Below are 22917 nucleotides of genomic sequence, written 5' to 3'. Positions count from 1 at the left end.
CATCGAGGATGTAACAAAGTGACTAGCTCATAGTAGGTACTTAGTACTTACATGTTGTGTGGTTGGATGATGAGCTAAGAGTGAATGAAGGAATGAAAGGGCCTGTTCTGAGAGAAGAAATGAGAGCTTCAGAGACAACAGAGAAGAGGGCTACCTAGCACCGTCCCTTAGGGGAGAGTTCCCAGAGCCCTCCCTAACCTCTGCAGGAAGGGGGTGGCTTGTTTCCCTCATGGGGACGGAGGAGTGAGTCTGTGCCCCCTTGCTTCCGCCTCATATTTCCACTCTGAGGAAATGCAGTCATCCCCATGGAACCGCCTCTGCTTCTGATACCCTCTGCTCCCAGGATGGAACCTGGGGAAGTGGAGTGCTCGAGAGAAAGTCTGTCTCCAAGAGCAACAGGAATTTCAAATCCACACGTCACACTGTTTTTTAGAGGAGACTCTGCTCAGGGGCCAGCCGGGCAAGCTACTGACCGTACTGATACTGACGGGGGAAATGTTTCGTAGCAGGAACTTAAGATCAAGAAACAAATGTGATTCTAGGATACTAGAGAAGATCCTAAGGAAGAATGAGGGAAAGCTGGGGTTGTCTGGTCAATTTTCCATTCCCTGAAAATGTGACCATCTGTGGTCCTCAGCCTGGGTGCTTGAACCTTTGGCCAAGTCTGTTAAGGCTGGATTTTCAAAGCAGGATTCATTTGAACAACACTGGTGGCACAGACATGACAGAGTCTCATTATGTTTTCCAAACAGTAAGAGGTTAGTGTTTGATATTTCCTTTCCTTTCAACATCTATGTATAATATTTTTTTCACTTTTGTACCATAGGATGTAGTCACTTTGAAGAAAATATGCACTCATCACCTCGTATTTCTCTAGGACTAAACAGAGAAGTGATAACACAAGAGTCTTTATCAGCATCTAAGAGAGACCTTTCAAGGTTCATACGATGTGAGCAACTTCCTATTTAAGAGGCACACTAACACTTCAGTGGCAAATAATGAGGTATTGACAGCATTTTCTCCCACAATATCTAGCAGACTAATGGCAAAATGAGAGTGTGCGTAGCAGCTGTTGGGACAGAACGATGGATTCTGCCTCATGTTCATATGAAAGATAGATACAGCCCAAGGGGAAGATGTACTGTCTCTATTGTGACCTTCACTTACATTTGATTAAGACAAAGTTGGTACATTTTTAAAAAGATGCTCTCAAAACCAGGAGAACAGGTCAGTGAAAAGACCAATAATATACACACTCTTCCTCAACTCCCATAGTGACTGGCAAGGCTTTATATTTTTAGCACAGTTTCAAGTCTCTAAAAAGAAACGCCACCTAAAAGAAATGTGCTAAGCACCCTCTAAGTGTTTCTCATTAACTTGCCAATGCTGGTACTCGTTCCTTAAGGCTGGCTTACAGCACTCATCCTACTTCAGCTGTCTGCCATTCAAGGAATAAATGTGAGACTAGGTGCAATTTGAAAGAAAGGGACTGTATCTGTAGGAACGGTCATATCAGTATTTGTAAAATATCTTGAGAAATACTAGGAAAAAGCAACCCAGGAGAGTGTTCTGCGATGAAATGGTAAGGAAGAAACCAAACGGAAAGGTTTTTCTAATAAAGGGACAGGTTTGTTCTCATCGTACAAAGAATCTTAGCTAAGGAGTTAATTCCTTTTAAAAGATCAGCTTTTGGATAAGAGTGAAAACATACCACTGTGTCTAGATTAGCATACGATGAACTCCCAGAGTGGTCCTCACGCGGTCCAGCTCTGAGCGTCTGGATTCTTTTTTTCTGGTCTTTAATTACACGGCTGAACACCTAACTGTATGTAAAAGTGCATCTAAGGAAACAGAATGAGTAAAGTCACACAAACGCCCACTCACCTCCCATGATTTTGGACTGGCAGTTAATAAACTCTGGCTTCCTGTCCGTGAGGTAGCGCTGGCAGGTGTGGTGGAGGATCTGGAAGAAGGTGCATTTTTCTGAGGCCGTGCTGGCTACCCACTGGTCAAAAGCATTTTCAAACAACAAATCAAACTCCGCAGAATCCTGGAAAAGACAGTGAAATAACGACTGATCTCAAGCTATAAAAACTGCTGCTTCCAGTTCACCACATTAAGAGACTCATAAAGGCTAAAACACCTTTCAAAGACTTTTGTCCTAATCACAAGACTCATTTAACTAGCACCTAGGTGCACAGAGAGTATACCTTTCTCTCCTTATCAAGCAGACCTCAAATCTCATGGCATTTTTAGATGTCCCCAGGAAGTTAAGAGCACAGAAGTCCCTTTAGCTTAACTGCATATCAACTTGTGTCAGAATTCAGACTATGCATTGCCTTCCCAATTACTCGAAAAAGGATTCCTTTAGGTTCTTGGCACTGAACAGTATTAATCTTGTCCCTAACCTTTGGCAGGAAAAGATTACCCCTTACTATTACAGTATATAGTTACATTTTACATTTTCTTTTTCCTCATTATTATTTTTTTTTTTTTGCGGTACGCGGCCTCTCACTGTTGTGGCCTCTCCTGTTGCGGAGCACAGGCTCCGGACGCGCAGGCCCAGCAGTCATGGCTCATGGGCCCAGCCGCTCTGCGGCATGTGGGATCTTCCCGGACCGGGGCACGAACCCGTGTCCCCTGCATCGGCAGGCGGACTCTCAACCACTGCGCCACCAGGGAAGCCCTCTTTTTCCTCATTATTGATGTATTTTATGGTGAGTGTGTGAGCAAAGGGAATTCACTTGGAATACATAACTCTACCATGGAATGTTTCTCTTATTAAATCCAATGGAATCCTAATACATCATTTTTAAGGTGCAGTTCATTTATTTGATTTTTGGTAAATAAACCTCATCACTGGTGGCATTAGGAGATAAATGGAGCTTCGATGAACATGGTTTGTCATATTGATAATCACAGATGTGATTATCTGAATCTGCTCTTTGCACTTGGCTGATAAACATATTACTGGAGTAGCACTTCTTCAATATTCATCCCCTTAGGCACCTCCGTCAAACATGATGAAAAGGTTTATAATTTCCCGTAAGAAGGGCACAGGAATCAAAAAGCCTTAGCCACATAACTGAAATAGAGCAATCGTCTTGTTAAAAATGACGCAGACAACCATCACCCTGCCAAGGTCAACGAGAGAGTCATTGTGTGGAAAGAACACCTTCGCTCAGCACTGGACAGTTCACTCACCCGATTAGGATCGATGCCATTAACCTGGCGAAGCTGCTCAAGCATCCACTGTGATCTCCGCACGAACGACGTGGAGCCTTCAAACTGTTTGACCTTCGTGATGGATGCCTGTGTGGGTTTCTTGTTTGTCACTGCCAAGAAAAGACCAGTCAGATTAGTGGGTGTGCAGGGTGGTCTGGGTCCTCATTCAGTGGTGTGTCTATCTTATACCTACATACATATGTGCAATGAGAGAGAGAGAGAAAAACTGATATATCTGGTGTGTGTATATACATGTGTATGTGTATGAGTACAGGGGGGAGGAAGAGGGGGGAGGGAGGGAAGGAGGGAGGGGGAGGGAGAGAGAAGTACAGAGAGAAAGAAAGAGAAGCAGAGAAAGAGAGAAAATGAAAATGAATGAATAGGTGTACCTTTAGTAAGAGATGAACTCAAAAGAAATAGAAACTATAACGCGGACCCTCAAGCAGTTACAATAGAATTTTAATTGTAAGGGCAGCTTCATTTATGCCGTCATCCACTCACATTGAACACGACAGGAATAATTAACACCAAGCTCCTCTAATGGAGGCTACAAATGCACAATGATGTCTAGCAGGGAAAGCAGCGTATGGGGCTGACAGGCATCAGGTAGGGGTAGTTAGGAAAGGCTGCATTTTAAAGGAAGTGCAGGTTACCGGTTCCCCTAGGGAGCTGCAATGCATATTTCTAATGTTATAGTCCAGTGTAAATATTCCAGGCTTTAGTGAGAAGATAAGAAGTAATACTTCACTCAAAAAAAACCCCCAACTATTTGGCTTTAAAATATAGTCAGTTTGTATCCAGTTTGCATCTGATTAGAACCCCTGCCCCTCTCCACATATGAATTCCTGAGGTCACCACAACTGTAGGGCCAGGACAGTTCCTCCTCCTGGCCTTAGTCAGTTCTCCCTTCCATGCTGAGGATGGACCTTGTCACCTCTTGGACAGAGGTCAAGTAGCAGCCACCAGGAGAGAGTCACTCTGAATACTTCTCTGTCTGCTTACTTCAGGATTAGAGCCTCAAGGGAGGGGAGGTAAGTAAGTATTTTAGAAGGGTTTTCCTAAAAGCTCCTCCTGAGCTCTGCCTATAAGAATTGTAAGTTTAAATAGAAACGATGCTCTTGAAGGAGCCAGGAAAAGTGGAAAGCATTCCTTGTAATGAATGCAATCCTAGTAAGACTGTGCATCAGTGCTACATTCTTTCTTAGTTTCAAATAAGCCCACAGATCCCACACTTGCAAATAACCATGCAAATGCTCAACAGATGGCAAAAAGAATCCTTGCGGGATGAAGGACAGAAAACACCTATTCCAGTCATGATTGGTGGTAAGAAGGCTCTCCTTCACACATACCAGAGTTTTATCACAGCTTCAGTGTCTGGGGTCATGAAAGCAGTGACCAAGAGGGGAAAGAAATGTGGGCACCCTGCCTTTAGGGTGGGTAAGAACCCTATGGTACAGGACTGGGCTGTTTTTAGGATCTCAGTACAATCTTCTCCCTTTGTTCCTAACCAGAATTTGGCAAACATTTTTTAAAAATGTCAAATAATGCTTAGGTTTACTGCCCATTATTCAGTTATATTTGGCTAGAAGCTTATGAACGTTTCACACCAATTACATTTACTTTCACGGTTAAAAAGTCATCATCCCCTTAACACCCACGATCAAGGAAATGTTATAGTCTTCCATTCACAAATGGCCTGTCTAGCCTACAGCTCCATGTATAAGTCTGCTTAAGTCCCATTAGGAACAACCATTCCCTTCACTAAATTCACACAATATTACCAGTCTGCCAGGGCTGTCTGTCCACTCAATTGAATTCATTTATTTTATGTGTCTATATGACACAAAGGGAAGCTCTAATAGGTTTCTCTGATAGTCAGGCCCTGCTCTGCTGTTTTAATGTCAAGGGAAACAACACACCTGGAATATATGTGGGTCCTAAAATGTGCTTAAACGATTAAAGAATGCTTTTCAATAACAGGAAAACATGGGTTCCTGTATTAGACACACACCCCTAAACACACAAAGAGGATTTCCTCCTTTGTTTATGTAAATCACACGACATTTAGGCATCCTGGGAAACATGAAAGCTTTCCTTCTGACTGCAGTTAACTCATATTTTTATTTCTGGTCCATTTATTTCCAACTAGTTTATAGCATTATAAAAGTTCAAACATAAAGCAAGATTGCCGTAATTATTGGCATGTTTGAGACTGACACTTTTAGGAAGGCAAGTTCCACTGGAAGTTTGTCACTGAAATGAGAAGGGCAGGAACTCCACCCACCCAACAAATGCCCCACGGAATTGTTCAACAGCAATCGCACTGCAGAGTGGTCATTTTTAACGGAGGCAGTTACAACTTCATCCATTCCTGACTTTTTTCCCTCTATTACGTTATTGCTTGCCCAGTTCTTGGAATCTGATAGTTTTCCTGGGCACTGAGCCCGGTTTGGTTTTAATTTTTGTTTATTTTTATTATCTCCAACATCCCAGTTTCTATTTTGAAGCAGGTGCCTTAAAATGATATTATTATATACACATTACATAGAATTAAATAAAGACTTTCCCCTGCTGAGGTCAAAACAGTTGTACAATCACACCACTGCCAGACGTTGAGTTCTGTGCTAGAAGGAGGCATGTTTTAACCCCTTCCTCTTTTGGTGTTTTTAGGATCCAGAGCTGTTAAAAATAAGTCAGTCAGTCAAATTCCAGATGTCTAGTGAAAAACAGCAATTCACCTTCTCCTTCCCAAGGAAAGCTAATTGACAGCACACGCTGGAAAATGCAACCAAATGATCTGAATCAGTAACAGCATAGTGCTGTATGTCCAACTACCCCCATATGGTAGACTCCATATTCATTATTTTGAATAACTTTAAAGGCGAGATAATCAGGGCATTTCTGTCATGCCTTGATCATTCATGAGGAAAAGGTAAATATATAGGCATTCAAAGGGGATATGATATTCCCAGGTAATACTGCAGACCACCCAGAATCAGCCTGATCCCCTGGTTTTCCACTCAGACCCGCACATCGAAATCAACAAAAACACCAAACACTGTCAATCAGAATCCCTGGGGGTGTGGCCCTGGCATCCATATTTTAAATCTCTCCAGTTGACTCTGAGGCACTTTGACTGTTGAGAGCCACTGAATTATGTATTTAGTCATTTAACAAATATTTATGGCATATTTATTAGATGGAAGATACAGAAGGAAGTTTTATGGCAATTCGAATATTGAGTAAAAAGTGGTTCTGAATCAAGAACTTTGGTGGGGAGGAGATGAGAATGATGCAACAGAGTATTAAAGCATAACAGGAAAAATGACATAGGAGTCATCCGAGGTGTGTAGGTGGGGGTGCTTTAAGGACCAAGGTAGAGTTGGGGAAAGTCAGGGAGGTTTCATGAAGCAGCCACATTCCAGGAGTTATAACATTAGCCCTCACCTGGACGTCTGTGATTTTCCCCAAACCGGCTTTCTGACCAGCTTGGCTATTCAAACTGAAATACATAAGACTGAACCATCTTTTAAAAACTCCTTGCCAAAGAAATCTTGAGAAAGAAGAACAAAGCTGGAGGTGACATGCTTCGGTAAGTCAAGTTTTGGGGTTATCCAAGCCTAATGCTTCTTTTCACTCACTCCTGGAACCCACTGCTTTCTATGGTGGCATCAGAGGAAGACAGAAGCATGGGGCAAACCGAATCCAGGTCCTTCTGCTACCAGTTGTGACAAAAAGAATGTGGTTTTCATGGCTGCATGCCTTCTTTCAGCCTTCATGTAGACTTATCTACATCTCAGCTGCAGTTAAGAAGCAGTGTTAGGAACTCTTGTGTCTAGAATGTCATTACCATCATTACTCTAGTGGTGTAACATCTCTTTCTCATGAACTAATGGTGTAAAGAGTTCTTTTAAAAAATGGTCCAGGGGCTTTCGTGGTGGCACAGTGGTTGGGAGTCCGCCTGCCGATGCAGGGGACACGGGTTCGTGCCCCGGTCCGGGAAGATCCCACATGCCGCGGAGCGGCTGGGCCCGTGAGCCATGGCCGCTGAGCCTGCGCGTCCGGAGCCTGTGCTCCGCAACGGGAGAGGCCACGACGGTGAGAGGCCCGCGTACCGCAAACAATAAAAATAAAAAATGGTCCAGCCATGAAACACTGTACAGAAATAAGACACTTAGCCATAGTCAAAGAGTGGAGATCACCAGCCTTGCTTTTGCCCAGTGAGAAAATTCTATTTAATCAAAACCAGAGAAGCCAGCCAATAGTACAATACCATCTAGTCGATCAAACCTGGTCTTGTATCAAGTTAGGAATTGGTGGAAGAGGGGACAAAGGCTGTTATCAGAAAGGAAAGACAGAAATGCAGGTTACTTGCATGTGATGCTAAATGGCAGAAAAACACACACTCTGCCAGGGATTAAGAGGCTGATCCTCCATTTCAAGGTCCAAAGGTTGGGAGACTGCTTTTTTTTTAAAGTCACTCTTTCCTCTACAATCTCATTATTCAGAGTATCATTCCTCAATCGTCCCAAACAGGAAAATCAATTTTGCCCAAATACAAAACATCTAGTCTCAGTCCTAAGACATTATTTTAAAGAAAACAAATAATCAGCATTTAAAGAAAATGATGACTCACAACCTCTACCATCTCATTTTCCATAGATATTATATTTTCACTAACACAAACATTTCTTTACACGTTAAAGTCAAATTGAATCATCTTATAACTTTATGTGGTCATTTCTTATTAAAAAAAAAAGGTGAAGAACAAATTGTAGTATCTACAATATAATTTGAGGTCAAGGCTAGGCAGCTAAAACGTAGAATTTACCATACCTATGTACCTAAGATACCTAAAAATGTCTGTCATCATGCTTAGCCCTCTCCTGATCTCGTAGTTGAGTGAAAGTCAGCATCTTGTGGTATGACTTAGCCCTCTGCTCTGCTGGAGTCTAACGGCCAGACGTTTTGATTTCAATAAGACTGTTGATGAGAAATAAACAATTTGGAGCAAGGAAAAAAAGTGATGTCCACATAGAATCTCATCAGGGCTGCTCTCTGGCTGTGTCGGAGGTGACAGACATAAAGGAGAAAAAAAAAAAAAAGAAATCCTCTGAGATGTGATTCAGGAAGTAAAAGCAAGATTGAGCATGGGTGCTGGGTGCTGATGTGGTACAGAGACGGGCTAAGAGGACAAGGTGAGAAATGATTACTTGGAACTGTTTTTCTTAATGCTCTTCCCAAACCCTAATGTATGCTAATTCCAGGTGGATTTCACAGTATCTATGGAGAAATAAATTTCAAGTCTGAGGCTGCATCAGCAATTTTATGCAGTGAGATGGCTGAATGTTTACAAAGCTTAGAAGCAAAAGTATCTAGACTGTTACCTCACATACTTTCAGAACAGGGACCCGTCATCACTGCTACGGTGAGTGGGGAATGGAGCCTGGCGCTCTCCCCACAGGGTTGATCATTTGCTCCTCACGTGATTTCTCAAAGTGTGTCATAATTCAGGGACACAGTTGTTTAGATTCCACAGGCTCCCGAACTAGACCAATTCATGAAATGGCCAAGCTTGTCTTTGGGGCCCTATTCCTCTCCTTCCATCTTAGGTCCTGGGGGCTCTCTGGTCAGATTCCTCACAGGACCCCAAATGGGTTTGAAAGGGTATTCTTCAATCTGCATGTGTTTAGGAAGAAAAATTTAATCCAAATAAACAACAGCTGCAACAACGAAAACGGTGGCATTTCAGTCATGACCACCAAGCCAGTGAGGAAGAATACAGGATGCCCTTCTACAGTCCCCGCTCCACTAACTCTAAAGGGGAGGGAAGGGGAGAGTCCTGCACAGGGCTGTGAGGTTTGTTTTTTAAAGGCAGACTTCTATGGTCTACAGGAGGGATAATCACCGAGAAAGGAGTTTTCCACACAAACGATTCCTTATTTGGTATCACTAGGTCCTAGGGCTGTACCTACATCACATTCTCATCTCCAAACTGGACGGGGAGGAGGATGAGATTCAAAGTCTAGGAAATTTCTCCAAAAGGATACCAAAAGAAATTTGTATGGGAAACCTCTTTTTTCTAAATAAGTTTGGAGGAGCCCTTCAGTAGAAGGAGAAGAATACGAAACATCTTTCATCAGGCATTCTTCAGGAAGGATTCTTTTAATATGAAAGTACAGCATCATACCCAAAGTAGCTGACAGCTACACGTCTGTAGAGCAAGCAAGCCCCCTAAACTAACTGTGCAGGAAGTACTAGCTGGTTTTAATGTTTCCAAATTACCAAAAGGAGACAGCATTACTTCTGGAATGTACAACTTCAATGTCTCATGCCAACATGAGCTCCAAGTTAAAAATCTAGTCTTGGGGGGCTTCCCTGGTGGCGCAGTGGTTGAGAGTCTGCCTGCCGGTGCGGGGGACGCGGGTTCGTGCCCCGGTCTGGGAAGATCCCACATGCCGCGGAGCGGCTAGGCCCGTGAGCCATGGCCGTCGAGCCTACGCGTCCGGAGCCTGTGCTCCGCAACGGGAGAGGCCACAACAGTGAGAGGCCCGCGTACCGCAAAAAAAAAAAAAAAATCTAGTCTTGAGAATTCCCTGGTAGTCCAGTGGTTAGGGCTCTTGTGCTTTCACTGCTGGGGCCCAGGTTCAATCCTTGCTCTGGGAACTAAGATTCCGCAAGCCTTGTGGCGCTGCCAAAAAAACCCAACAAAACCCCAAAATCTAGTCCCTTCCAATTTTAATCTTCTTACCCCTGTCAATAATTTTACTTTAACTATAAAAATACGTAGATTTTTATTTTGAAAGGGTATTCTACTTTTCAAGTCAATGACAGGCTCAGGTACATCACAGGTAGTCTTGAACTGTTAAATCTTTACCTTGAAATCAGGAAGCTTAATCCCCAGAAGGCTTGAGTTCCCATCTCAAGATGGGTGCTCCTTGGGCTTCCCTGGTGGCGTAGTGGTTGAGAATCTACCTGCTAATGCAGGGGACACAGGTTCGAGCCCTGGTCTGGGAAGATCCCACATGCCGCGGGGCAACTGGGCCCGTGAGCCACAGCTACTGAGCCTGCGCGTCTGGAGCCTGTGCTCCGCAACGGGAGAGGCCACGGCAGTGAGAGGCCCGCGCACCGCGATGAAGAGTGGCCCCCGCTCACCGCAACTAGAGAAAGCCCTCGCACAGAAACGAAGACCCAACACAGCCAGAAATAAAAATAAATTAAAAGAAGGCTCAACATTAAAAAAAAAAAAAAAAGATGGGTGCTCCCCTCTCCAGACCAGTACCACGATGCCCTCCCTATTATAAACTGATACCCGGTGCCAGTGCAGGTACACACCTTCTATGTGAGAAGAGTACCCCCCGCTCCCCCCCAGTGAGATTGTAAAGACAGAGCAACAGAGAATTTGCTAATGGACCAGGTACCTATAATAGCAACATATAATATCACTAGGTTTCTGGAAAAATCAAAGCTGCTATGACTTAGCAAACATATGCTATCAAATATAATGACAACTAACAGTCAAGTAAAGACAGATTTATCTGCTCTCTCTGCTTTCCCTCCTCCTTGCCACCACCACTTACTCAATACTTACAATAATATATTTAATGTGAGGGTGTACATCACTGAAGTTCTAAAGAAAGTGAACGGTGCCACTGAGAACTTGTCACCTTCACTCTTTACTATGTTAAGTGGGGGACTAAGATCTAGCAACATGTTCTAGGTAAAACGAATGTCAATTATATTAGTGAAAATTATCTGCAATTAAAATTAGCTGGATTTATTTTGGTAAACTCTAGGTGATATCTACTGAAGCTAAACACGCACATACTCTTAAGACCCCGCAATTCTAACCCTGTGTCTACACAACAGAAGTGAGGGCTACATCCACCCTTCTGCCTGAAGCAACCCAAATGAACAAAGTATATGAAACAGGGAATGATAGTGTGATCCCTGAGACACAGGAAATGAATGAGGCCAGCCCTACAACTGCCCTCGTTTCCGGGTTTGAGAGTTTTGCAGGCTGTAGTGCAAGGAGGAGGAACCCAGGCAGAGACGGTCAGACTCCCTACACTGAGGAGACAGAGCCGAGAGCGCAGGGAGATCAAGGTCATTAAAATTCTCAGGACAGAGTCATGAAGAGAGAGAACTACACGCACAGAGAACTCTGGAGACCTGCAGAGATTTGGCCTTAAGTATTTAGCTAAGTACTTCTCACCACAGGTGTGTGAGGAAACTACCTGAGGCCAGAGAAAGAACCACTCAAAATGAACAGAGGAAACAGTACTCCAGGCTCCAAAAGGGCTGGGCATAGTGCCTATCCCCACCAGCCTGACTGGAAAACCTCAAGATTCAGGGGGCACTGAGGATACACAGAGGGGTCTTGCCCTATGAGTGAGGAATAATTAGCCCTAGACTGAACAATGCTCTAGTCTTGCTTACAGATGACAATGGTGTATGATTTTATAACATATGGAAAAGTAAAATGTGTGACAATAATAGCATATCCACGTAACATCCTCCCATGGTTCTTTTAGAATAAATATTCCTATTAAAAGATTCTGCAGCGGTGGGGTCATGTCAGGGAGCTGGGAACCAGGCTGTTCCCTCACACAGTGAGGAGTAAGGGCCCCTCTTCACAGCTGCCGAGGGATGGGGAAGTAGAGGCTGCAAAAATGATTCCATCTTTTCTTACTGTAAGGGGCGTTTGAGCTCTAAGAATGCTTTTTAGCAGCTCCCACTGGTAAAAAAGGTATTGAATTTCTACCAAGTGTGGCATTTCCCTGAAGAGAACTGCTGCTTGGCCTGTACTTTTCGGTATATAATAGATAATGCGAAAGGAAAGTGTCACGTTCAAGGAGTCGCTTTTTCAAGTTTTATTCCCAGCCTTTGAGCTGCTTGTAGAGTAATGTAATTCATTCTTCAGTCAGGTAGCTGCTGCTTTGATGCCTTTGTCTTTAGATGCTCTGTTTGTAAATCTCTCCTAAGAATAGATCAAAAATGATGTTTATATCTGTTTCCAGAATTGAGGAAGTAAGAACAGAATGAGGCTTTATGACTGCAGTTAACCCCTTCTGTTTTCTTCATTGTATATTATGGGATTTGGTATTGGATTTAATCTCTTTCAGAAACCATCACTGTTCTCACAAATCAAGGCATTTACTTCCCTGGCTTGGGCCTGTTTGTTTATTTGTTTGTTTCACAGTTACACTACATAAACCAGACATATTATACGCTTTCCATATAAAATATGAAGTTTCAATAACTAACATTAACCAGGTTTTTTAAGTCATCGTATGTTTCCCCTTTACCCAGAATGCATGCAAATTGATTTTTTCCGCAGGTATATAGGGAAAAGTTTAAGGAAGTTAAAAACTCAAGCACAGTGGGAAACCTTGGGTTGCTGAATCTCATGAAATCATGTTTTCAGGGAGGCTGAGACAAACAGAATTTTAAGAGAGATGCTGCTAGAATAAGGCTTGCAGGAAAAAAAGATTGTTTAAAAGGCTTTAATCCACAACTTCTTCTCCTTCTAGTCTCCTAATAGTTCTATAATTTCCTGGTTTTTACCATTTTCTCTGCTCTCCTTAGTTCCCAGGATACCCCTCTTTTCTAGTAAGAAAATAGATCAAGCCTTACAACCATGGCCTGATCCTGAAACAGACCAGTTGAGCCTGATATAAGTTGTTGGCTTATTCATGGTTTCTGGTGTTCTTCCTCCTTTTGTCTTCTTCCTTTGTTGATTCACTCATTCATTTATGTGTGTGTACCTGCACTGGCACCGGGTATCAGTTTATAATAGGGAGGGCATCGTGGTACTGGTCTGGAGAGGGGAGCACCCATCTTTTTTTTTTTTTTTTAATGTTGAGCCTTCTTTTAATTTATTTTTATTTCTGGCTGTGTTGGGTCTTCGTTTCTGTGCGAGGGCTTTCTCTAGTTGCGGTGAGCGGGGGCCACTCTTCATCGCGGTGCGCGGGCCTCTCACTATCGCTGCGTCTCCCGTTGCGGAGCACAGGCTCCAGACGCGCAGGCTCAGTAGCTGTGGCTCACGGGCCCAGTTGCCCCGCGGCATGTGGGATCTTCCCAGACCAGGGCTCGAACCCGTGTCCCCTGCATTAGCAGGTAGATTCTCAACCACTACGCCACCAGGGAAGCCCAAGGAGCACCCATCTTGAGATGGGAACTCAAGCCTTCTGGGGATTAAGCTTCCTGATTTCAAGGTAAAGATTTAACAGTCCAAGACTACCTGTGATGTACCTGAGCCTGTCATTGGCTTGAAAAGTAGAATACCCTTTCAAAATAAAAATCTACGTATTTTTATAGTTAAAGTAAAATTATTGACAGGGGTAAGAAGATTAAAATTGGAAGGGACTAGATTTTGGGGTTTTGTTGGGTTTTTTTGGCAGCGCCACAAGGCTTGCGGAATCTTAGTTCCCAGAGCATAAATAGCATAAAACTCAGGACAGGAAAAAGGGGATGTGAAGTGCTGGGAGGTTCTTATACTATATATGAACTAGTATACTATCACTCGCAGGTAAAGCATGTTAAGTTAAAGGCGTATGCCATAAACTCTAAAGCAATAACTGAAATAACAAAACAGAGAGTCAAACTAATCAGAGATGGTTAAGTTTTATGTGTCAGTTTGGCTGTGGTTAGGCCATGGCACCCCAGTATTTGGTCAAACATTCTTTTTGATGTTTCTGTGAGGGTGTCTTGGGATTGACATTTAAATTGGTAGACTCTGATTGCACTCCATAATGTGGGTGGGCCTCATTCAATCAGCTGAAGGGCAGAATAGAACAGCAGACTGACTTCTCCAGGGCAAGAAGGAATTGTGGTTTTCAGAGCTGAACTACAACATTAGTTCTTGCCCGGGTCTCCAGCCTGCCAGCCCACCCTGCAGATTTTGGACTTCACAGCCTCCACAATCGCGTGAGTAAATTCCATATATAAATATAAACACGCACACTATAAATATTATATATAATATTAATATATACACATCCTATCGGTTCTGTTTCTTTGGAGAATCCTGACTAACACAATAGCTAATAAGCTAACAAAGAAAACAGCAACAACTAAAAGAATAAAATACTTAGGAATATATTTAACCAAAAGAGTACAAGGCTTGTATAGTCAAAATCACAAGACATTACTGAAAGAAATTAAAGAAGACTTAACATAAAAACATCTTGTATTCAAGGATTAGAAAACTTAATGTTGTTAAGTATGGCAAAATCCCCAAATTCATCTACAGATTCAAATGGAGAGACATACTGTGGTCATGGGTTAAAAGACTCAATTTTAGGGCTTCCCTGGTGGCGCAGTGGTTGAGAGTCCGCCTGCCGATGCAGGGGACATGGCTTCGTGCCCCGGTCCGGGAAGACCCCACATGCCGCGGAGTGGCTGGGCTCGTGAGCCATGGCCGCTGAGCCTGCGCGTCCGGAGCCTGTGCTCCGCAACGGGAGAGGCCACAACAGTGAGAGGCCCGTGTACCGCAAAAAAAAAAAAAAAGACTCAATTTTATTAAGATGTCAGGAGACAAGGATATACAAGGGAGAAAAGACAGTCTCTTCAATAAGTGGTGTTGGGAAAACTGGACAGCTACATATAAAGAATTAGATTAGAACATTTCCTCACACTATATGCAAAAATAAACTCCAAATGGATTAAAGACCTAAATATAAGACCTGAAACCATAAAACTCCTAGAAGAGAACATAGGCAGAACACTCTGACGTAAATCATAGCAATATTTTTTTTGATCTGTCTCCTAAGACAAAAGAAATAAAAGCAAAAATAAACAAGCGGGACCTAATTAAACTTAAAAGCTTTTGCACAGCAAAGGAAATCATCGACAAAACAAAAAGACACCCTACTGAATGGGAGAAAATATTTGACTGATAAGGGGTTAAGATCCAAAATATATAAAGAGGTCATACAATGCAATATCAGAGAAACGAACAACTGGATTAAAAAATAGGCAGAAGACCTGAATAGACATCTTTTCTAAAGAAGACATATAGATGGCCAAGAGGCACATGAAAGGATGCTCAACATCGCTAATTGTTAGAGAAATGCAAATCAACACCTCAATGGGATATCACCTCACACCAGAATGGCCATCATCAAAAAGTCTACAAATAACAAATGCTGGAGAGGGTGTGGAGAAAAGGGAACCCTCTTGCACTGTTGGTAGGAATGTAAACTGGTGCAGCCACTATGGAGAACAGTATGGAGGTTCCTCAAAAAACTAAAAATAGAGTTAGCATATGATCTAGCAATTTCACTCCTGGAATATCTGAAAAAAATGAAAACGCTAATTTGAAAAGATACATGCACCGCAATGTTCACAGAAGCATTATTTACAATTGCCAAGATATGCAAGCAACCCAAGTGTCCATCAACAGATGAATGGATAAAAAAGATATATTCTTCTTTAATATTCTGTCATTACTCAGCCATTCCAATATTACTCAGCCATTCCAAAAGAAGAATGAAATTCTGCCATCTGCAACAACGTGGATGGACCTAAAGAGTATTATCCTTAGTGAAATAAGTCAGGCAGAGAAAGACAAATACTGTATGTTATGACTTATACGTGAAATCTAAAAAATAAAACAAATGAATATATATAACAAAACAGAAACAGACTCACAGATATAGAAAACAACCTAGTGGATCCTAGCGGGGAAGAGGAAGGGGGGAGGGGCAAAATGGGGTATGGGATTAAGAGATACAAACTACTACTATAAAGTAGGAAAGCAACAAGGATATATTGTATAGCAAAGGGAAACAGCCATTATTTTGTAATAACTTTAAATGGAGTGTAATCTATAAAATATTGCATTACTATGTTGTACACACATGAAACTACAGTAATACAATATTGTAAATCAACTATACTTCCACTAAAAAAAAAAAAAAAAAGGATGTCAATTCTTCCCAATATAATCTATAGATTTAATGCTACTGCAATCAAAATTCTTGCAGGGTTTTTAGGTAGACTATGACCAATTGATTACAGAAATTCACATGGAAATGCAAGTGATCTAAAAGAGCAAAAATAACTCTGAGGGGAAAAAAGGAACAAAGTTGGAGGACTCAAACTACCTGATTACATGACTTGTCATAAAACCAAACTAATCAAGATATTATAGTACTGGCATCAAGACAGACACATAGATCAATGGAACAGAATAGAGAGTCCAGTATACAGATCTTCCTTGATCTACAATGGGGTTACGTCTCAACAAACCCACTGTAAATGGAAAATATCTTAAGTCGAAAATGTACTTAATATACCCAACACATTGAACAACATAGCTTAGCCTAGCCTACCTTAAACGTTATCAGGACACTTACATTAACCTACAATTAGGCAAAATCATCTAACACAAAGCCTATTTTATAATAAAGTGCTTAATAATAAAGTGTGTAATATCTCATGTGATTTATTGAATACTACACTGAAAGTGAAAAACAGAACGACTGTATGGGTACAGAATGGTTTTCAGTTTGTTGTTTGTTTACTCTCGTTACTGCATGGCTGAGTGGAGCCTGGCTCGCCGTCGCTGCCCAGCATCATGAGGGAGGATCATACAGCATGTTGCTAGCCCAGGGAAGATCAAAATTCAAAGTATGGTTACTACTGAATGCGCATTGCTTTTGCACCATCGTAAAGTCAAAAAACCGTAAGTTGAACCATCATAAGCTAAGTTGGGGACCGCCTGCATATGGAAAACGGATTTTCTTTTTTAAAAATTTTTTTTCCTAGTTTTCTTTCCTTTTTTTATTTTACTTTCCTTTGGCTGTGCCATGTGGCTTGCAGGATCTTAGTTCCCCAGCCAGGAATCGAACCCAGGCCCCCTGCCGTAGAAGCACGGAGTCCCAACCTCTAGACCGCCAGGGACTTCACCGGAAAACTGATTTTTTTTCAACAAAAGTGCAAGGGCAATGCAGTGGATAAAGGATCGTTTTTTTCAACAAATGATACTCGAACAATTGAATACCCACATGCAAAAGAAAAGGAACTTCAGCTCATACTTTGTACCATATACAAAAATTAAGTAAAAAATGTATCAAGAGATCTAAATGTAAAAAGTCTAAAACTATAAAACTTGAAAGAAAACAAGAAAATCTCTGTGACCTTGGGCTAGGCAAGGCTTCTTAGATATGGCACTGAAAGCACAACTCAGGAAAGGATAAATTAACTAGGATCAAAATGAAAAACTGCTCTTCGAGAGAATTAAAGACAGGTCACGAAGTGGCAGAAAATATTTGCAAATCATTGTCTGGTAAAGGACTGGTATCGGAGTATACTTTTGAAAACTCTCAAAACCCAATAAAAAGAACCCATATTAAAAAAATGATCAAAAGATTTGAAGAAACACTCTATTAAAGACAACGTGGATGGGAAAAAAGCACAAAAGATGCTCAACATCATCAGCTATTAAGGAGATGAATACCTGATGAGGTACTATGAGGTACCATCGCACACCTGTTAGAATGAACTAAAATTCAAAAGGCTGACCATGCCAAGTATTAGCTTGTGCAAATATTCAGAGCAGCTGAATTCAGAGCAGCCCCAAACTGGAAAAACCTTAAGATCCATCTCAAAATAATTATGCTGAGTGAAAGGCAGACCAAAAAAACAAACAAACACCCCACAACAGTATATTCTATATGTTTCCATTTACATAAAATTTTAGGAAGTGCAAACTTACATATAAAGACAGAAAGCGTATCAGTGGTTGCCTGAACATATGGAGTGGGATATGGGAATGCTCAGGGCCATGGAGAGATTACAGAGGGGTACAAGGAAACTTTGGGGGATGAGGGATAGGTTAATTACTTTGATTGTAGTGATGATTTTGTGGGTGCACACATGTAAAAAGTTACTAAACTGTACCATTCAGATATATGAAGTTTCTTCCAGATTGGTTGTATCTCAGTAATGCTACTAAAAAAGTCACAAAACTAATCTATAGTGATTGTGGTCAAAATGGAGATTACCTTTGATGGAGGTAGAAGGGAACCTTCTAGGGTGCTGGAAAGGTTCTATATGTTGGTACAGGTGATGCTTACATGGGTTTACACACATATAAAAAGCTCATTGAACTGTACACTTAAGATATGTATACCTTACAATATGTAAGTTATACCTAAATAAAAAGTAAACCAATGATAATAATAATGGAAGGGTTTGAGAATTTCCCTGTAGTGCTGCTATGAACTTCTTTGCTACCAGTTTGTCATCACCAACCCTGACAGATGTATCTCAGCACTTGCCGCACACCTAGCTCATTCCAAGGTTAATGTCACTAAAAGAGTCACACCACCCAGAATGTTCCCCACAGAGGAATAACGTGCAAACTTGTAAGTTTTCTTAGTCTGTTCTGGCTGCTTATAAAAAAGTACCATAGACTGGGTGGCTTATAAACAGAAATTTATTTCCCACAGGTCTGGAGGCTGGGAAGTTCAAGATCAAGGCAAAAGCATATTCAGTGTCTGGTGAGACCCCACGTTCTGGTTCACAGATAGCTATCTTCTTCTTGTGTCTTCACATGGCAGCAGGGGAGAGAATGCTCTAGGATCGCTTCTTATAAGGGCGCTAATCTTATTCATGAGGGCTCCACCCTCATGACCTAATTACTTCTCAAAGGCCCCACCTCCTAATACCATCATGTTGGGGGAGTTAGGATTTCAACATATAAATTGGAGGGGAGAAGCACAAACATTCAGTCCATAACAGAAGTGAATTTATTCACTGCAATTCTGATACTTGCTTTTATAAAAATCTACCTGTGGGACTTGAAAGTATATCCTACTTGCAAAGCTCTCCACGTGGGCTAATGGTCCCCTTTTCTGCTCAACTCTTTTGGAACCTTTCTCCAGTTACCCCTACTCTTGGTTGAAGCTTCCATCACTCCCTCTTTTCAGACTTCTACTCTGACTGTGAACGTGCTTAATGTTTTCTTTTCCCATGAGAATCTTCTGTTGACAAGGCCAGTCCTCAAGCTCCATCCATTCTTTTGAGAAATGTGGTAGTGAGTGAAAAGAGGTATGTGCGCTTAGTCCCTCACTGCTTCTCCCATCACTTCCCTGCCCACTTACCACTCCCCAGAAACTGCTCTATGAAAATTAAAATGCCTCCAAACTATGTTACCCAATGGTTTTTCCTTCTGTCATCATCTTCCTTGTTTCATTGCAGCACTGCCTGCAGTCTAGACACACTCGAGACAATCCTTCAGGCATTCTTTGGACATAACAAGGCTTTTGGGCACAACAGTTAATGCCAAAGCTCAAAGGTGGCAAAGAGCTGGACATGTTCAAAGAAGAGAAGACTGGGGTAGCAAAATAGTGAGAAAAGGAATGAATGAATGAGGTCGCAGACACAAGCAAGTGCCAGATTGTGAAGGCCCAGGTGGACAAGGCTTTGTAAACATGAAGCTGGAGTGTAATGGGTCTGATTTACATTAAAAAGAAAACTAACTGTTGTAGGTCATGGTTATGGCAGGAGTGTGCATGAAAGCAGGGAAAGCACTTAGGAGCTTCTACACAGAAAAGGGACAGTGTGTCCCACTCTCCACAGCTGTTGAGCCCCCAGAGGAAATCCTCAAGGTCAATCGCCAAGTCCCAGTCATCTTCCTACTCTAATGCCTCATGTACCGTAAGCCACTGTTTATTAAACATCTCACTTTGCAATGTCAGAATAAAGATCACTCTCTGATTTGTACTTTTATTTATCTGTATGTGCTATCTCATCTACCACATTATAAACACCCTGAGAGTAAAAGATGATGTCTTTGCATACTTCAGGGCACCTGGGAGAGTGCCCTACACAGAGTCCTAATTCAATCATGCATCACATGAAATACCTCCATTCCCATCAGAAATAAGCAAGTTTTTGCTGTATGTACTGATGACTGTGCTTAGCAATATCTCACCCACCCTCCTCTCTTTTTTGGCCGTGTCTCTGTTTTTCTTTTTCTGTCTGGAGTCATTTAAGGCAATGTCAGGGAAGGAAAAAAAAAAAAAAAGAATAACCAGGCACACCTGATTACAAATTCCGACACGTAAAGAGCTGCTTCTCGCGCACAGAAAGCCAGCACCTCCGTGACTTCTGCTGCAAATTCCAAGGTGGAACACATTGTTAAGCGCTTCATTAGTATTTATGGAACAGCCTAGGAATCATTTCCGAAATAAATGATGCCACTTGTATTAAATGAGTCTTCCTAAGAAAAATCCCTGGGGATCTTTCAATAGCACAGCCTCGATGAAGATTCAGAACAAAAGGAGTAAAACGCCTGACCCTCTGGTGCCCAGTAGAGATACATCCGGCTTCCTCTATCCAACTCCCCACCGATGACCTCCAAATAAATCAGAACATAAGTGGAGGACAAATGGTCTTAGGGAGGTGAGGCACAACTGTGGATACATCGTTCTTCTCAAAACTCAGCTAGTCACGATGTCCGCAGGCCTCCACTTGCCTGTCCCGTGGTATCATTCCTCTCCCTCATACTTACAGCCTAGACCAGGGGCCATTCTGATTAAGACCCATCTGAATTGGAGAGCAGTCATTGTACTGCGCTGTTGTTACTCTGTGCCAGAGAGAGAAGCAGCTGCTCTCAGTAAATGCTGAATTGGTCACTAAACTCTGTGCCCAGGGGCTCAGGGATATAGTTGAGTCCTCACCTAGCCCTTCAGTGTATACACTATGGAGTGCAGTTCCTTGGTTTGACTGGATGTCACTGTGTATCTTCACTATGAAAGTAAAGGCATTATATTAAAAAATGAACAGCAAGAGTAAGCATAGTTCATGTGCGGCTGAGAAGAAACTTACTGAAGGGTCATGCATGCCAGTAAGTGCACCTACTAACTTTGAATTCTCCAACTCTTTGCATGAAATTAATTTGGCACCACAACCTCAGTCTACCTGGATTGAAATTTGGGACAGAGGTCACCAATTGTGCATTCCAAGTTAACTTAAACTTGTTTTAAAACTATATTTAGCACTTAGAACCAGGGGCCAAATGAGTGAATTCCTTACATCAACAAAAGACTAAAAATTATAACTTCTATTGACCCCCTCAAAAGCAATATTTTGCATTCTTTTAGTGTACAAACTAAAGTTTTATTCAGTTTATGACACTAGTTTGATAGAACTAAAGCTCACTTAACCGATCTTATATGTATGATTTCTACTTCTGCCTATGCAATCACAGTGATATGGAATTACAGAATTGGAAGATGTCTTAAGAGGTTTATTCCCCAGTCTAGGTCTTACCTTTGGGCATGTTACCTTCTCAGTTACTTTATATAGGTTATTTTTCTACCTTTTTTAATGTCCATAATAATAATTTACAACTCACCCTAATAGTTGAAATGCTTCATTGATGAGAAACTCTCCTTTTAGGTGATGATTAAAGCCACTTGCGTTTCACATTCTCTAAAGTCATCATTTAATTGGTCTCCAGTGTTCTCCTAGTTAAAACCCTCCCAGTTCCTTCAGCCTTCCCATATTGGGTTTCTTTTTCAATCACTACCACCCATGGGCCTTCATGTTCCCTTCACGAAACCAGATCTAAGTAGAACAGTTAAAAAATGGCGAACACAGGGCTTCCCTGGTGGCGCAGTGGTTGAGTCTGCCTGCCGATGCAGGGGACACGGGTCCGTGCCCCGGTCCGGGAAGATCCAACACGCCGCGGAGCGGCTGGGCCCGTGAGCCATGGCCGCTGGGCCTGCGCGTCCGGAGCCTGTGCTCCGCAATGGGAGAGGCCACAACAGTGAGAGGCCCGCGTACCGCAAAAAAAAAAAAAAAAATGGCGAACACAATGCAACATATTCACGTTCAGCATTAGATTGATGTGGGTTTCTATTTGGTTATGTTAGTATTTTTTAAACCCATGATGTTGCATGCTTATGTTCATATTCTCTACCACAAGTATTTACAGACCCATTTTTTGGTCACATCATCTCTCAAAGAGATTAGAAAAATTTTAATCGACATTTAAAACATTTCTCTACAAGCAACACCAATATTTCACATCCTACTATGTTCTTTTTGCCACTATTTCCACATAGCAGGTATCATGCCCATTTGGAGCTCCCTGAGGGAGAGAAACTACTTCCTATCCTCACTAGGGAATTTTACACTTTGTGGGCATGGCTTCTGGTCCATCCCTTTTCCATCCCCGCACTCTCGATCAAAGTTCAGGGAAATATCTTCCTCGCATGCAGGAAACATCAGTACTGACCGTCTGTTGAATGAATACTCTGACTATCAGGGAGTGGGGGTTGATGAAAGTGGGAGGATGGCATTAGAAATAAAAAGGCACAAAATGAAAGGCTCTGCACGAAGTCTCTCTGTGTAGGTGTATAATCGGTAGTTTGCCATGGTTTCAACAGTGGCCATGGGGAGGATGGGTATGTGCTGTAGGTCTTGTTCTGTCAAACTGTACACCAGATGACGATGTCAGGGGTCCAAAGGTCACCAGAACTCTCACAATGCAGCAACCAGCCGAATATTTACTACTCGCGGAAGCAAATGATAAAAGATCTCATCTCCAGTGTGTGGACACCACACTGTGCTGCTGCTCTCCAGACAAGGTTCCCTACTGGATGGTACCCAGAGGGATTGGGGTAAGACCAGATCACAGTTTTCAAATGTTAAGATCGCTAACTCGGCAACTCT

The 22917-nt window shown here is 42.1% G+C and overlaps 1 protein-coding gene across 7 annotated transcripts in view; it reads right to left on the bottom strand.

Annotated features, from left to right (window-relative positions):
* Positions 1-22917, bottom strand: part of STXBP6 (syntaxin binding protein 6) — a 273957-nt gene that overhangs the window by 63606 nt on the left and 187434 nt on the right. For all 7 annotated transcript variants that reach the window (XM_060004744.1, XM_060004745.1, XM_060004743.1 and 4 more), the window contains 2 exons: positions 3205-3335; positions 1885-2050 (listed from right to left, as the gene is read on the bottom strand). In XM_060004744.1, coding sequence (XP_059860727.1) covers positions 1885-2050; positions 3205-3335 — 297 coding nt within the window. The remainder of the gene's footprint in view (positions 1-1884; positions 2051-3204; positions 3336-22917) is intronic.

The sequence above is a fragment of the Delphinus delphis genome, chromosome 2 (genome assembly GCF_949987515.2).
Source record: "Delphinus delphis chromosome 2, mDelDel1.2, whole genome shotgun sequence".
Taxonomy (NCBI): domain Eukaryota; kingdom Metazoa; phylum Chordata; class Mammalia; order Artiodactyla; family Delphinidae; genus Delphinus; species Delphinus delphis.
Note: the sequence above shows the minus strand (reverse complement) of the source record. Positions and strands in the feature narration are given on the sequence as shown.